This window comes from Sabethes cyaneus, chromosome 1 (assembly GCF_943734655.1).
Source record: "Sabethes cyaneus chromosome 1, idSabCyanKW18_F2, whole genome shotgun sequence".
NCBI lineage: Eukaryota > Metazoa > Arthropoda > Insecta > Diptera > Culicidae > Sabethes > Sabethes cyaneus.
Window position 1 is genome coordinate 48,907,971 of NC_071353.1, and position 16,179 is coordinate 48,924,149.

At 38.8% G+C, this 16,179-nt stretch overlaps 1 protein-coding gene across 3 annotated transcripts in view; it reads right to left on the reverse strand.

The window, feature by feature from the left end:
• Positions 1-9,799, reverse strand: part of LOC128732991 (phosphofurin acidic cluster sorting protein 2) — a 66,283-nt gene extending 56,484 nt beyond the window's left edge. For 2 of the 3 annotated variants that reach the window (XM_053826509.1, XM_053826506.1), the window contains exon 1: positions 8,836-9,799. In XM_053826509.1, coding sequence (XP_053682484.1) covers positions 8,836-8,945 — 110 coding nt within the window. In that variant the 5' untranslated portion in view covers positions 8,946-9,799. The remainder of the gene's footprint in view (positions 1-8,835) is intronic. The other variant, XM_053826508.1, reaches the window with a different exon arrangement.
• Positions 9,800-16,179: the final 6,380 nt, after the last annotated feature.

Sequence of the window (16,179 nt, forward strand, 5' to 3'; positions counted from 1 at the left end):
ATGGACTGAAGACATATGAGCCGTTCCGAATTATAGTGGTCTATTATACATTCAATAAATTTTACAGAAGACGGATTTATCTAAAAAACTCTATAAAATATTGCACTCGTTTATTTTCTCCAAACCAAGTGTTCTAATGTGCATGGTATAAAGAGATTCAACATGAGAATACATAAAAATCCCAACTTCTGTAAACATATGCGATTTATTCACACCAATGTATATGTATACATAGACCACTATGATTTCATATATAATTTATCTGCAATCCCCAAAACATTCCGCAACATAGTGGTCTATATCCATGGGATACATAAACGTGATACAAAACCGCAATAAAATGGATATTTATGAAAGAGTATGACGCCTGGGTATAGAATATGGTGTTCTGATGCCATTTTGGAATCAAAGATGGCAAATCCCGGTTTTCTGAAAATGACCGCATATGACGCATATGGAAATAATGCAAAGTCGGTACCAGATGAAAGGGTTTAACGAACAGAAGTCAAATATTGTGTTTCAACGTAGTTTTGAATTAAAAAATGGTCGAATATTGATTATTAACAAGTCCCATGTACATAGACTACTACAATGCGGAACATAATAGTCATTTTGTTCCAAAACAAAACTTCAACATGAAAAATAACAAGTTGAAAACCTTTTTTTTTTTGAAATTTTTATTGTCTGCAGAGTTTATTTATGCAAAAAGATACAATTTATGCAAAAATCTCATTAACCTTGGCCCGGCTAACAACACATTGTGGATGATGAGCGGGCCCTTCTTCCCACCTATTGGAGTCATTCTGCATTGGGAGGGCTTACTTAACGATTGACTCAAGCGATCTAGTTTCTGGAAGGAGATTCTTAAACACCCCTGGTACGTGCAAGCGATGTTGCTTGCCGACCGATTCCCTTTTGGCACTTCATACAGGACCTGGTAAACGTGACCAATGGTTATGTTTGTGCAATTCCCCTTGTCAGATAAGCCCATTGCTATGGACAGTTGTTCTGCTTCGATAGGTGGTAGTCCCCATACATACATACATACAAATCTCATTTTTGATAAAAAAAAGGTCAATAGACCACTATAATTCGGAACGGCTCATATATAAAGTAGAAGTAGGCAAAACAAAAAACAACATAAGTCGCAACTGTCAAACTAACGCTCCGTAAGTTATACGATAAACTGCTCCGAGAAAGATTGGTGTGCGTAATTGTGGATGATGAAATTTATGTCAAATTTGACTAGACTTCCAAGTGACCAGTTCTATACCGTCCGTGACAACCAAAGTATTGGCAAAGTGGAGTCTATTTTTACGAAAAAGTTCGGCAAAAAATATGATTTGGTAAACAATTCATTCCTGACACAATGAAAGCAGATGTTTACAGTGTGACACGTATATATTCGAACAAAAATCATTTTATGCTTGCAGCGACATAGACAATTAATACAATCAAATTAAGACCATGTGTGCGTCTGTCATCATGACTTCAGTCGTACTTAACGTAGTTTCATTTTCGTATTGGGTCTTGTTAGGTGTGCCCGTATCAGAATTAGAATTACGGTCGTTGATAATAAATAAATTCCTAACCGGTGCTGCATTCTCCACTATTTTTTGTGACCTCAAAAAACATCACGGCATAAAAAGAGGATTTGTGTACTATACATTAAAAAGATTTGTCGAGGTGGAATCTGTCGAACACCGCAAAAAAAACGGAAGAAAACGAAGCGTTAGAACTGCAGTGGTCAAAAAGGTTGCTCGAGAGCGAATTCGTCGCCGATGCGACCGGTTCGTATGGAAAATGGCAGTTCCGCTGAATATCAAAAGGAAAACTCTTCGTCGAATTTTGAAAATGGATCTAGATATGAAGGCATTTAGAAAATGAAAAATCCATGGATTAACGCAACAAAACAAAAGCGGCAGGAAAGATGCAAACTGCTGCTCCATCGGAACGGTGATTCCGAAGTGATCTTTTCAGATGAGAAGTTGTTTGTTCTTCAAACGCAGCATCATGCTCAAACTGATCGGTTGTGGCCGGTTTCGATCATAGACATTCCAAAGCACAAACGAAATGTACCACGATTCTAAAATTCATCAGCGGTCATGGTATGGGGAGGCATTTCAAAGAAAGGGAAACAAGGGTGTGAAAGTTCTGGTCTTGATCTTAGAGCAAAATTTGATTCCTTACGTTTGGGGAATGTATGGTGAAGAATATTACTGCTTTCAACAGGATGCAACTCCAGCCCACGCTGTAAATCTTGTGCACACGTGGTGCAAAGCCAATCTGAGGGATTTCATTTCGAAAAAGCAATAGCCTCCAAGTTCTCCTGATTTGAACCCACTAGATTTTTGCATGTCGGGGTACATGCAGCAGACGCTCAAGTAAATATCATAATTTGGATAAATTTAAGTTAGTTATCAATAAGATATGGGATTATATTCCGATTATAGTGCGTGCCGCATGTAACGACTTCAAAAAGCGTTTGAAGCGTGTTATCCAGGTAAAAGGCGATCCCATAGAGCAATGATTGTTTGTTCTGTATCTATGGGTAAACAACTTCTAAAACTAAAATTCCAAATAAAGCCTTTATTTACAAAAATATATGACTTGGTTTTTGTTCGAATATATATGTGTCACACTATACATTAGAGAATGCTAGACACGGATGATGCAGAAATACGGTGTTCTAATGCTGTTTTGGTTGAAATTGGCAAAAGTGCATTATCACGAGGCATACGCTAGCCTGGTACAAAGCCAATAAAGTCGAATTCGTACCAAATACGATTAATCTTTCGAAATGTCTCGATCGTCCTGGACCGGTCAAAGCTTTTTGGATTCCGACGAACGCAATAATGCAAAAACATGTTAAGGCAGCGCATTGGAAAACAAGTCCGCGTCGAAGCTGAATGGAGCAGTGTAAGATAAAACAGGTCGGCTCGTTGCCCTACACCTAAATGATTCTCAAAATTTTTACTCTGAACCGTAAGATAAAACTGTTAGGAACATAAAGGGTGTCCCACATCAAATTGCATCACGGAAAAAACGCTATAGAAAATTACCCATTGGGTATTTTCTCTTGAAAATTTCGATAGAAGTAGTGTAGAGTGTATTGTTTACACTGTACTTTTATCGCTGTCAGTTTTTCGAAAGTTGAAAAAATGGCGTCATCCGAAAAGTAACGTCGCGAATTGATTTTGTGCAAGCACTTGGAAAATCCGCTCATCGGGACATACGAAAACAACTCGGAATCGTGCAGTCAACGATAAGTCGTGTAATTAAACGTTACTACGAAACTCTGAGCATCGAATGGAAGGATAAATGCGGTCAAAATGGATGTTCTATTACTGATCAGGATCACAAGCGTGTTGTGAAAGCGTTTAAGCGAAATCCCAATCCTTCGGTCAGGGATGTAGACAAAAAGATAAATCTTTCCAAGTCTTTCGTTCAGAGAGCCAAGGACAGGTAGGGACTGCATACGTACAAAGTGCAAAGGGATGATAAGAGTTACGTCAAGACGGCATTCTGGCAGCCAGATATGCCAAAAGCTTACTAATGAGTTATATTTTATTGCCTGAAAGTTTGAAGAAGATGCAATTTGATGGGGAACACTCTTTACAAGTGAAATAAAAATTTAATTTGTTTAAAAATGCGATCGTGGAGTACAACTAGCATAATCATTTTTTTGTAGATTTCAAAGCGGCGTTCGAATTAGTCAAGCAGAACGAGCTATGGCAGACAAGGCTTGAACATGCCTTAACTACGAATCTGGTTGAGCTAATTTGAACGACTCTGGATGGATCAAGCTAGATCAAGCGTCAGAATGGTGGTTGAGACCTCAGTCACCTACTGTTTATGAATAATTTATGAATAGATTTGAGTACGCTGACCGGTCTCCTAAACGAACACTCAAGGTGCTGCGTAACCGCAAGGTTACCGAGTCTGCTTTAACAAGTGTGTGGTCATGGGTTCGAATCTTAGTAGCATCACGCCATTCGATGTCGCAGCTTCAGAATGGGTTTATTGACCCTCATTACCCTTTCTTCATGCTGAATTCTTACTATATTCTTCTTCTGCAAAAGCCATTCTTATAGTTAAAATGTACTGGTTAGAGGAACGCAATGAGTCCTCGCCAGGGACAGCCATAATATGGGATATTACTGGCAGTGAGAAACGAGTTGGTAAATGAGAGCAAGAAAGGTCAATATAACAAACGCAAAGCACATAATAGGTGGCGCCAAATGTAACAGTGCAAATGGGGTTGGTGCCGAGGTTGGACTAAATGGGAAAGGATTTGAAAGGGCTTTTTACGGATTACGTAGCCAGCCGGTAATCATTCGCAGACATAAAGCTACGCTTCTTAGGATTCATTCACTACAAATGGCATCTTAGTAATCATGATTTTTATGAAGCAAATTCTGCATTTCTGAGGGTAATTCATCAGAATTTCGTTTTTTATACGACTAGGAACAATACATGTTGTTTACTTGTTTGTTTGTTTACTTGTTTATTGTCCAGTAGCGTAAGATTAATATAATGTTGTCCTTTAAAACACCAAGTCGCATAACCTCACTTGAACTCAGTTAAACCGTTAGTGAAAGTTCACCAGAGTAAAATCCAAACCCAAAGACAAAATCGTCTCTACGATAATGAACAATAAACAAACAAGAAATGATAAATTTTCATCGCCATACCCTCAGCCTCTGCGTCACAGACGCCAACTTGAGTCATCAGTGGCCACATGTTAATCGTATTTTGTTTCCAACATATCGATGTCATTGCCGATACCATAGTGTGTTACTCATTAACAAATGATAACCAGCTTCGTTTAGGTCCAAACGAAAACGCCGATAATTTATGATTGATTGCATAACCACTCGTACGGAGATAACAAAAAAACAAAAGTTAGGGGCTTCTGCTTTTTAACGTAACAATGGCAATGTCCAATATTTTATAAATTTAGAACTTACAGTTCATTACCACACACTTCTATACTCAAAAGAAAGTCACCCGGGAAACGTAATTTAATTCCAAGAAGAAAACAACGTCTACCAGTGAGGCATGGTATTTTTCAGTTTTCTTTCGTCTCCTGCCGTCGTCGTCGTATAGTTATCGAGCTCCACATTTTGGCTGCTTTGCCCCGATTGCAGCAGCAGCAGCAAAGCAAGTGGGAAAAGAATTTAATTTATTACTTCTGGAATACGTTTCATGATTTGTTTGAATTCCAGCGGCACTAGTGGAACGAAGAAGTGCCACCCCTTGGACTATTTCGGCACTAGTTTACGTGACGATACATGCATCAATCTTCAAAAAAAAGATGACTAATTGTTTATACCAAAGAATTGGACTGTGATTCACATGGTATGCATTTCTATAAATTATTTTTATTGTCTCCAAGCGGAACAGTGCTGTGGTTAGCAAGAACTTTTCGATTCGTTAGCCGGTCTGTATTTCGGACCAACAAAAGAAAATACGAAATAATTACGAAAGTTTATTTCTCGGCTGTATCAGGTGGCTGTTAGTCAAAGGATTACTCATCGTTGCCGCGTGAGCGCCCAAGCCAGCCATGAACGTTTGTCCTTCGAGTAGAGCGCATCTGCAAAGACCTTCATCACGAGATGGGAGCAATGAAATCGGTTGTCAAGCGCTCTCCGGCTCTGGCTATCACATACCTTTCGCCGGCCGCACACTGGCAGCGGCCGCAGCAGCTGCTGTCGTGCATGTCCAATTTAGCTACGGTTCACGGAACCATAGGCCAGTTGTGATCCATTTCTACATCCTCCCCACAATTACCAATGCGCGCTCGCCGTACGCTGAAGCCACAAAGCCGATGCTACTGCTATACTGCCTTATGCCAGTGCCCCACACTCCACACACAGAAGCAAACTCCAGTAGTGCCAGTCAGTGGCAGCATCACCGCACTCGCACTGGAGTGGTCAACGAACTAGTTTTGAAGAACCGGCGATTATTCGGGCTTCCGGATGGGTGTGTATGTGAAGGTTGAACAATCTGCTTTTCACATCATCATTACGATCGCGTCGATTGATGTGAAGCGGAATCGTATGTGTACAATAGGTTGGTATATTGTTAAGTAACGTGCTTTCAATTGATGGAAATAATGCCAACCGGCCAGCAGGCCCTTGCACGCGGAATGAGGCCGGATCGACGCTACACGGCAGCCGAGCTGGGGTTAATTGTAGTCTTCCCGAAACCATAGAATAATGTCTGACTGTGAGTTTTCTTCTTATGTGTAAGGTATAGTATATGATAGAAAGATATAAGCAAGTTTGGGCATATCGGCAGAACCGACGCTTAGTTATCTGAAACACGCTTAGTTATGATTTCTAAGAAATTTTCTGTTTAGTTGAAAATTGAATAAGCATACTACATACACTTCACTGAATATTGTTATACACTTTAGTTGCATAGACAAGAAATAAAAAAACAGGAACTAGAGCTTTAAGATTTCATACTACTGCTCTCATGGTAGAGTAAGACTGTGAAAACAAAAAGTGAAAACTAGAATTAGTAGTGGTCACTAGTTTTCGTCAGCTTTTAACCATGCCGGAAGCTAATCATTGCAACGAATCGACGAAACGAGATTTAAAACCGCGTGAGTTAACAAGACTTCAACTGTGCTGTAGTAGGACCCATGCTAGTTTTAGTTTCCGATGTTTAGTTTCACAACCTTTCTCTATGCTACCCAAAAGCATCTATTTATTGTAGCTTAGTACTTTCACTCCTATTAGTTTAACTATTTTTCTATTCTTTGAAATACCGTGTGAGCGAAACTTTAAACTATCATGTTGTCCCAGATGAATTTCATAATTAAAAATGTAATCCACATTAAATGCTTGTCATTTGATATTGGATAAATATATGACTGAATATGTGACTAAATATTATTACTGAGAATTGTATTATTTGCTAGCTAGCAAATAAATACTATTAATATTTCAATAAGCTCGAATCGGGAAATAAAAAAGCAAGATAAAAGGGTTGCACACAAACGAAACAAAACGAAAAAACTTATAAAATTTGTTTGATGAGAAAGCAACATGAAGGCGTCACGAATCTGATCCACTTTTGGACCAAAATTTTATGAGGTGGCGCCAACATATAACACAATCGTTGGACAAGATAAAAATCATTAAAACATATTGAAGCTCTTTGAACTTTTTCATATTTACCAAACCTAACTTCCATGGATTACGCTACTTTTGCAATTTTAGAGAGCCTAACAACTTAGCTTTCGTCGGTGCGAGTTTATGCTACCTATCGGAGCAATTTACTGCTAAAAAATGTGCAAAACTGAGTGCATCAGTTTTTAAAATAAAACCTTCTAAGAAAGAGATTTGAGAAAATTTTCTTCACATCACAGTTTTTCAAACGGTTTTTGAGGTTCCTTTTTAGTTTTAATATAAAACACACAGAAACTGCAAAAAGCGCATGAAGCTTTCATTTGAACCGATAAATTGGGTGTCTGTCACGCAAAAGGTTCATTTGTGTGTCACTTTCGATACAATACAAGTTGGCTGGGATTTCACCAATGACACAAAAAGTTATCGAGAGATGGCCAATTTGCAGATTCAAAACAAGAGATTGCTCACCAACCTCATCTCTCGATCGGTCCATTGTTTCGGGTGCTATGTGGCATGTAGCGTCATCTTATTGAAATTACACGAACGAAAGTAATTTGTTTAAATTGTATTTCTAGAAAGTTCCAAAGCGAAATTTCGGATTTTCCCAGACATTCCTTATATAAAAAAAAATCCGTACTGTTGAACAATAGTTTTTGTATGAAAACGCAAGTTTTCCAGCAATCCAGAAAAAAACATAAAATCTGAAAAAACTCTTATCACGAACTTTATTTAAAATATTTTTTTCTTAGACAGTTACATATTCTAGTCTATTAGTAACAACAATTTGTTGGCATCATTTTTTTGCTGTTCTTAACTTGTTAAGTTTTCAAAAGTACCTAGAGAACAATGAGAGATTTTCTCAGTCTTTACTTTCTTTTGATTATAATGGCGCTGCAAATGCTATTCAACGTTTGTTTTCTTAACTATTAGCAAGTTAATGACGCCGGCAAACGATTTTTGCAAGATAGATACATTCATGTCCATTTGCGATACCATTACTAGTAGAACAAAGAATAGACGAAAAGAATCTCTCATTGTAATTTAGCTTTGAAAATAATATAAAGCGAGAATTACCGGTTTCGAAAATGTATATGATTCTCTGTAGTCAAGCATCGTAGGTTAAATTTTTTTAAGGTAAACGTAAGTAAATATCCTCAGCCATCCAGAAAAATTGTCATTTGCAAAAGAATTGATAAACTAAGTACTACTTTAGATAAAATCCTTAAAATATTTTATTTCCTGTTCATCAATTTTTAACTGTGATAGTAGAATCTGCGTTGAAGTAGTTCAACAACTTTTAAGGACGGCTTACGTTTCTGTGTTATCAGTTTTACTATACGTCAGTGACGCGAATGGCTTAAGTGGGTAGGTATAATGTTTTGCCGTCTTCGTACTTTAAATACCTAAATGACGTTTTACGTTTTAATTTTAATTGTATGGTTTGTTTGGGCTAATTTCAAGCTACCTAAGTTTGCTTCTTTCTATTTAACGAAACTAATGTGTTTTCATTAGGATGCCAATTGCAAGGCAGAACTCATACAATATATTACACAAGGCAAAACGCTGCAACTAGTTCATCATAACACAAAACCATAAAGTGAATCGTCAAATCACCCCTAATAATAATCAAGAGTATGTATCGCCAGCTCCCCTATGGCCACAGTAATGCATTACACAGACGTGCTGCACTTACCTTGGAATGCAGTTTGACGGTGTGCGATCCACTTCCCAAGCAGCAAATAGTTTCATCGGGACTGGCTTAGTCATTGCCATCTTTTCAAATTTGGTCACTTTGTCGGTCATTTTGCAGGCCGGTAGCGCAGACTTTTCCCTGGTTTTACTGATAAAGAAAAAACTGCTTGTTGGTATATTTATGTCTTGCCTGCTTCGAATATTCGAATATTAGCACAGAACAATTACACGGTAGTCAGCGAACGACAATACCCGAGCACTATGGCAACGAGCATACACTGCTCTTGTATTGTATTTTCGCTGCAAATCGCGGCTTTGGCCGGGTTGCCCAGTTAATCCCAGTGGATTCCACTTTTCAGTTGAAACAAATTCAGCTCACGAATGAAGTTTTATGGGCGTGCACTACACATTACAACATTTTGCATTGATGATTAACATTTCTTGCACCGAATGTGGGCGGTATTTTGCGGCGGCCTGCAGGGTACTTGTTATATTTCTCCAATCAAATCACCAAAATATCTACCACATAATTAAAAGATAACTATGGCGCAATTTCTTTTCACTCTCACCTATTACAGCATTTTTTCGCTTTTGCTTTTCTCAATCGTAATTCAATTCGCCTCGAGTTACTTTTTCTCTTATCATTATAATTTAAGATACACCACAGACGAATATTTTCTCTTTTTCCAGCTTTTTTGATCAGGTTTCATTTTCACTATTTCGATGCATCTTAGTAGCCGAGCGAAGCTTCTTCTTGTTCTTCACCAATATGTATTTCGCCTTCAAACATTGAAAAAACATTCAAATACCAGGAATTTCACTATTTTCAACTCACAAATATCACCATCCGCCGGAACAACGCTTTAACTGTGAACAGGAGCACATTAATTTATCAAAAAGCGCTTTTTACACCCTTCGAACCGCACGCAAAAAACATTATTCGCACAAGAAGAACCAATCACAGTTCGGGCGCTCCCCGTCGATAAAACACATCCGTACACAAAGAAAAATTGTCTACTTATGAATGGAGCTGTCTGTCCTGTCGAAGCGAAGTTGAGCAATCCGACAAAAGAAAAGAGATGGTACTAGTACAAAGTAAATATAAACAAGGTATCGCGTTGTAACTTATTGGCATTGTCAGCGTTGAAAGAGATTTCGTAGGCTGCTCGCACTTACAGGAAATCTCGTGCCGAACTGTCAACGCGTGAGTGTTGACAAAAGCAAAAATACTTCCCTTTCTTTTTTTCTCACGCAAAACCCTGAACAATATCAGCAACGCTGGCAAGGCCAATAGCGTTGTTGTTTATTGACCTTTTTGAGTAAAAACTGCCGCCGTGGCGCTACCTGCTGCGAGGGTGAGAAAAACGAAAACAAATGTCAGATGCGGTACATTTCATAAAAAATTTTCAGTAAATTTAATTTTTAACTGGTTTTCGATTGAAAACTTTACTAAAATTTTGTCAGGTTTTGTAAGAAATTTGCTGTTTTACAAGTTATTTTAAAAACACTTTTGAAATAGTGAATTGAAAGAGCATAAATTTTAAGAATACTGTAAAAGTTAGTGTGGCGACTTAACTAATCGAACACAGCAGTGATCCTAAAGCGGTTTTTGCATATTTATTGAAATGTTTTTCTACTTTACAAGATCCTTATGCTAGTTTTGTATCGGTTCAAGTCAAAGTTCTGGAGATTTGAATATCTTTCAGTCTTATCGAACCATGTTGCTCCGGCACTACATGAAAATATGAATGTTCTCTTTAGTTATCCTGTATCTTGCTTGCAATAGCCTGGTTTATATTAATTTCACAAAAAACAAGTTTTTTACCACTCAAGCACGTGGATTTTTATAATTTAGCGTGATATGTAACCTGTTTGTGGCGAGATGGACCAACCATGGTCTTAGCCAATAAAACCCCAAAACAAAAAAAAAAAAAAAAAAAAAAAAATAACCTGTTTGTTGTCGCATAAATATACAAAAACATTATTTTCTCGTATATACTGTAAACAAACCACTGACAAAGTATATACCAAAAATAAAGTACTCAATTTTCTTACATTTTGCAATAATAATTTTACTTGTACATTGTTTCACTACATTAAGAAAATTAAAAAAGTGAACTTTTTTCCGATTCTTCAAGCAAACTGTCAACTTTCTCACCGTTCGGCTAATTCCAAAGACCACCACCGTTAGCGCATAAGTTTCTGTCGAACAGGTCAATAACCATCCCATCGGCAGGCAACCATGTTTTCGCCGCCAACATCTCGTGTGTGCGAAAATGAGATTGCATGTCAGCACTGCGTTTCACTCAACTGCCAGCAGTCTGATTTGGGCCCGCTGTCAAATTTTGAGTCCAGGACATGCTGTCGCTGACGTTCATTGCAGCTCGATATAGAGATGTCGATGGGGTGTTTATAACCGGCTTAAAACTGTTTTTTTAAGAAAACTTTTTTTTCTTCAATTTGATCATCTTTTAATGTATGGAAGATTTGTAGGCCATATAATTATCTATCAAAAAAAAAATCATGCTTCATCATTTTCTGAGATGGCATTTTTTGAGAAAACGATTTTTAATTTTTGAAATGGTTTTTTTAGTGTAAGAAATAATTTTTATTTTTTCAGTATTTTTTTGAAAATTCAGAACATTTTCTAAAAGTCAGTCATGCATCATTTTTTTGTAGGTGCTATAGTTTTGGAAATACTGAAATATCTCTTTTTCCCGGTAAGGACGTAAAAAAGTTTTTGTTAGGAAAACTTTTTCCCTTCAGTTTGGCCATCTAAAAGCAAAACCTGGGTGCTAATTCCGTTATCGAAATTTGACCTTCTGTTTTTATGCGACAGACTTCGCAACCATTCGAATCTTTGACATTCCTTTGACAAGGAGATGGTCTTTCCTGCCTGCTATTCAACACTCCGCTTCAAGGTGTCATAAAACGAGTGGCGATCGAAATGCGGGGCACGATTTTAAATAAATCCAGTCAATTCATCTGCTTTGCTGACGATGTAGATGCTGTCGGTAGAACATTGGAGGCGGTGGAAGATCAGTACACCAGACTAAAACTCGAAGCCAGGAAAATTAGGCTGAGGATAAATACGGTTAAAACAAAGTACAGCAAAGTTTCGTTAATTGGTAGTTCGTTAATTGGGCGGTTCGTTAATTGGGCGTTCGCTAATTGGGCTATGTGACAACTTGAATGTCAAAATTGTATGGAATTTTCGAGTTTAGAAATTTCTAACAACTGTCAGTCGGCCCAATTAGCGAATCAGCTGGTGTGCAATCGTGGCCCAATTAACGAATTCAGGCTGTATATGCCAGAGGGTGGGACCAAGCGCGACCGGGCATGCTTGAAGAGAACCTACGAACACTCCGAATTTTCGAACGGTGGGTGCTAAGAACTATCTTTGGCGGTGTGCAAGCGAACGGTGTATGGAGGCGAAGAATGAACCATGAGCTCGTACGTCTTTACGCCGAACCCAGTATTCAGAAAGTGGCCGGACAATGTTGCTAGAATGCCGGACAACTACCCTGCAAAAATGGTTTTTGCATCGAATCCGGTAGGAACAAGACGAAGAGGGGCACAGCGAGCGACGTGGTAGGACCAGGTGGAGCGAGAACGAGCACTGGGTGCCCGCGAAACTGAAGACCAGCTGCCATGGACCAAAACAGATGGAGAAATTATACTACACAGGCCTTGTCATAAGACGTTAGGCCAACTAAGTAAGTAAGTAAGTAAGTCAATAACGTCAGCAAGTGCTCATTCCAGCTAGGTGCTACCGCCGTTTTGTCAGTAGGCAGGTTGCCAACACTGCCATTGCACATCACAGACATGGCAAATTTCTTGCACCTCATCATTTTGTGTAAACTCCGTGTGTCATTTCTGGTGGAACTCTGCTTTGTGCCGTCTCGCAGTTGTTTTAATGACACCATGGAGGTTCCTCCACAGCCCACTTATATCTTCTTGCTTCTCTTCCTGATGCTCTACGATTCATTGATCAAGCTTTCTGGTGCATTTCCACTGCTACGCCATCTACCGTCAACCGTTGAATGTTAAAACGTGGTGTCCTCTCAGTGCCTTGTGGATTTGCATCTCCGATGATGATTTTCATATCTTGTTTTGGGCACTCTCTATAGGTCCTCTCAGGTCTATCGAAGAACTCGTCCTTGGCATCATCGGATCTATCAATTGCCGGTGCGAATACGTTGATTAGGCTGTAATGGAAGAATTTGCCTTTAATTCTCAACACACATACATATTCGGTCATCTAAGGGTCTTCACCGGATAACAAAACCGACTCCATATTCTGCCTTTCTACCGCCATTGTAATAGATGCGGTATTAGAAATCAATGCCTATAATAGGGTCTACAGGCTTGGCATACACTTTTCGCCTCGATTTTGCTCTTTTGATTACTGCATCTCAGCCAAGCAAAATTTGAAAAAGTGATGTATGGGGCGTTTGTAGAATTTATTATTATCTTCAATACAGTGGACCCCCGTTCGTTTGAGCGACTCCTCATGCAAACTAACGGGGTTACTTTTTAATTTGAACAACTGGTAACCCGAAATATGCTGAAACCGCTGTGAACTGGCCGCCCTTCTCTTTGTTATTGTTTTGGTGGTTTGTTTTAGTCGGCAGTTGCAAGTGCGAATATTGCATTTTCTGATCGAATTTCTATCTTAATCGTTAGGAAAATGAAATGTGAAACCGATTAAACACGTTAGGTCAGTACAAACAAATCGTGTTTATGTGCACTGCCTGTATAAACAAATGATGTTATGTTGAGAATGACATTTGAACCATTTTTAATTTGCACGTCGTGCAAACCAGCGGGGTTCAGATTAAAAAGTGTTCATATTAAAAATGGTCAAACGAACGGGGGTCCACGGTATTGCTGAAGTAAGCATTACTGTGCATTTTGTATTTATGGCGCTATAAGGCTGCTACCCTCTTGGTAGCAAAAAGAGCGCTCTTTTTGCTACCAACGGCATTGCTGCCCTACAGCGCCGTAAATACTAAAGATACAACTTCACTTTCTTCAGCATTATTATAGATAATTACAAGCTCTACAAATGCCCCATAAATTGCTTTCTGAAATTCTGCTTGGCTGAGGAGCAGTAATCAAAAGAGCAAAATCAAAGCGAAAAGTGTATGCCAAGCCTGAGGGTCTACTGCATGGAACTCCCTTTCTTCGGAATGTGGCCTTCCTGAATAGCAGCGATCTCCACTCCGAGTCGATGTAACTTCACGGTTTCGAAGGAATTCTCGAACTTTTCCTGTAATATGGCTCATTAGGCGGCGCACACTTTCTTTGTCCATTGTTTTGGCTATCTTATTCCATCAGGTCTTCATAGCTGTTAGAATACAGGACAGTGCGGGGTCAGTGCTATGATCCGATTGACTCTAGCAGCCTCTCCCAGCCGAGATTCGAACATACGACGACTGGCTTCTTAGACCACCGTTTTTTTAGGAAAACTTTTTTTTCTTCAATTTGGCCATCTGGCTTTAGTTTTCAGAAGCATTATGCCACCTTTCGAAAACTAATGCCAGTAATGTTCCTGATTGTTAAAGTACATACTCCATGAACTATTTGTGTTATTTAAAAGATTAGATTAGATCTAGGATTAGATTTATGTATGCATGTGGCAGCCCGGGCAACCATTTCTTCATATTTCTTTATTTTCCGATATCGATTTCTTTATATTCCGATTCCGACTACCAGGTAATTGACAGTGTGTAAAAGGTGTTTATGTAATCTACGAGTAATCCTTCAATGGAGCACCCCTCAGGCAGTAAGTGCCAAACTAAATCTTGATGTCGCTGTCATCGCTGCTATGTAACTCCAGCACAAGGAAATATTGATAAAGGTAGGGTATTGTCGTTATCGTCGGGCCACTGTTATGGTCGGGCCATCACGATTTTACAGTTTTGGTAACTCATGATATCTATGATACAACCATTGTAAAACCACAGAGAACAGACTACCAGGTAATTGACAAAAAGTGTGTAAAAGGTTTTTATGTAATCTACGAGTAATCCTTCAATAGAGCACCCCTCGAGCAGTAAGTGGCAAACTAAATCTTGATGTCGCTGCCATCGCTGCTATGTAACTCCAGCACAAAGAAATATTGATAAAGGTACATGGATATTTTTTGATGCGTTTGGCAAACTATTTCTGGAGGGCGCTACCGACAGATTTTACACACAAAAAATCGATTACTTCCTTCGAGCCTGTTGATCTGTTCTCTGTGGTAAAACTTCTTACTGTGATAACTAACTTTTCAGAATATTGTGAGTTTCAATCGTGTATTCAAAACACCCGTACTGAATTCAGTAACTAAATCTTACAAAAAAAGTTTTCCAGGCGCAGTGAACTTTTCTTCAAGAAATGATTCATTAAATGCAATTAACGAGATAAATTTTGAGAATGTATGAAGTGTGTTGTGCTGCATACGGAGATTATAGAAAAATCCCCTCCAGTAAACACCTTACTTGAGGCTTAGGGAAGGCTTAGGTGAAATACTAGAAAAGCGCTATTTGTAAAGGTCGGGCCACTTTAGTAGTCATGGTTGGGCCACCATAATTTTATGCGCAGAAGCGCATTAATCGCTAGAGAATGTCAGTCACGTAAAATGGGATGAAATAAAGCAAATTTAATACGATAAAACCCTAAATTTTTGTTGTTTTTTTTTCAATGTAGTGGTACACTTCGGAAAAGGCGATTGTAGCAATATAGTAATATGTTCCTTCAAACACCGTGAGGATAAACTTAGGGAACTGTGATATACGGTACTGATAACACGTGAGGTGAACGGTTCGACAGTCAAACTAGAAACTGAATCTTTATTTTACTAATCAGAACACTGCCAGCAGCTGTTCTGTCAGGGTTGTACTCGAGGGTGGTCACCACAGTTCTCCCCCTTTTTGTTAAAACATTTACTTTACATTTGAAATTGGCCAAACTTCACTGCCAAAACTGTCGTACAATTCAGATTGCGGTTAAACTAAACTGCCGCGTATTATTTATAAAAAAACATTTGATAGTGGCGAAACTTCACTGCCACAAACTAAAAACACGATTTGATGTTTCATCAATAGTATATAAAATCAGAATTTTTCTTTGAACACTGTGATCTAGTTGAACGTCGTACTCTCGACGGATGACGCTTTGATTTCGACGCTAAACTCGATTGCTTCGATGTATTGGAGCGACGTATTTTCCTCGGCTGTACACTGGAACTCGACGATGGATTCGATGGCTTCGATTGCGACCACTGCCGCGTAGATGGGCCTTCCTGGGGATCTACTTCCTCAGGTGGTAAACTTGTTACAACACTTCCACCTCTCGA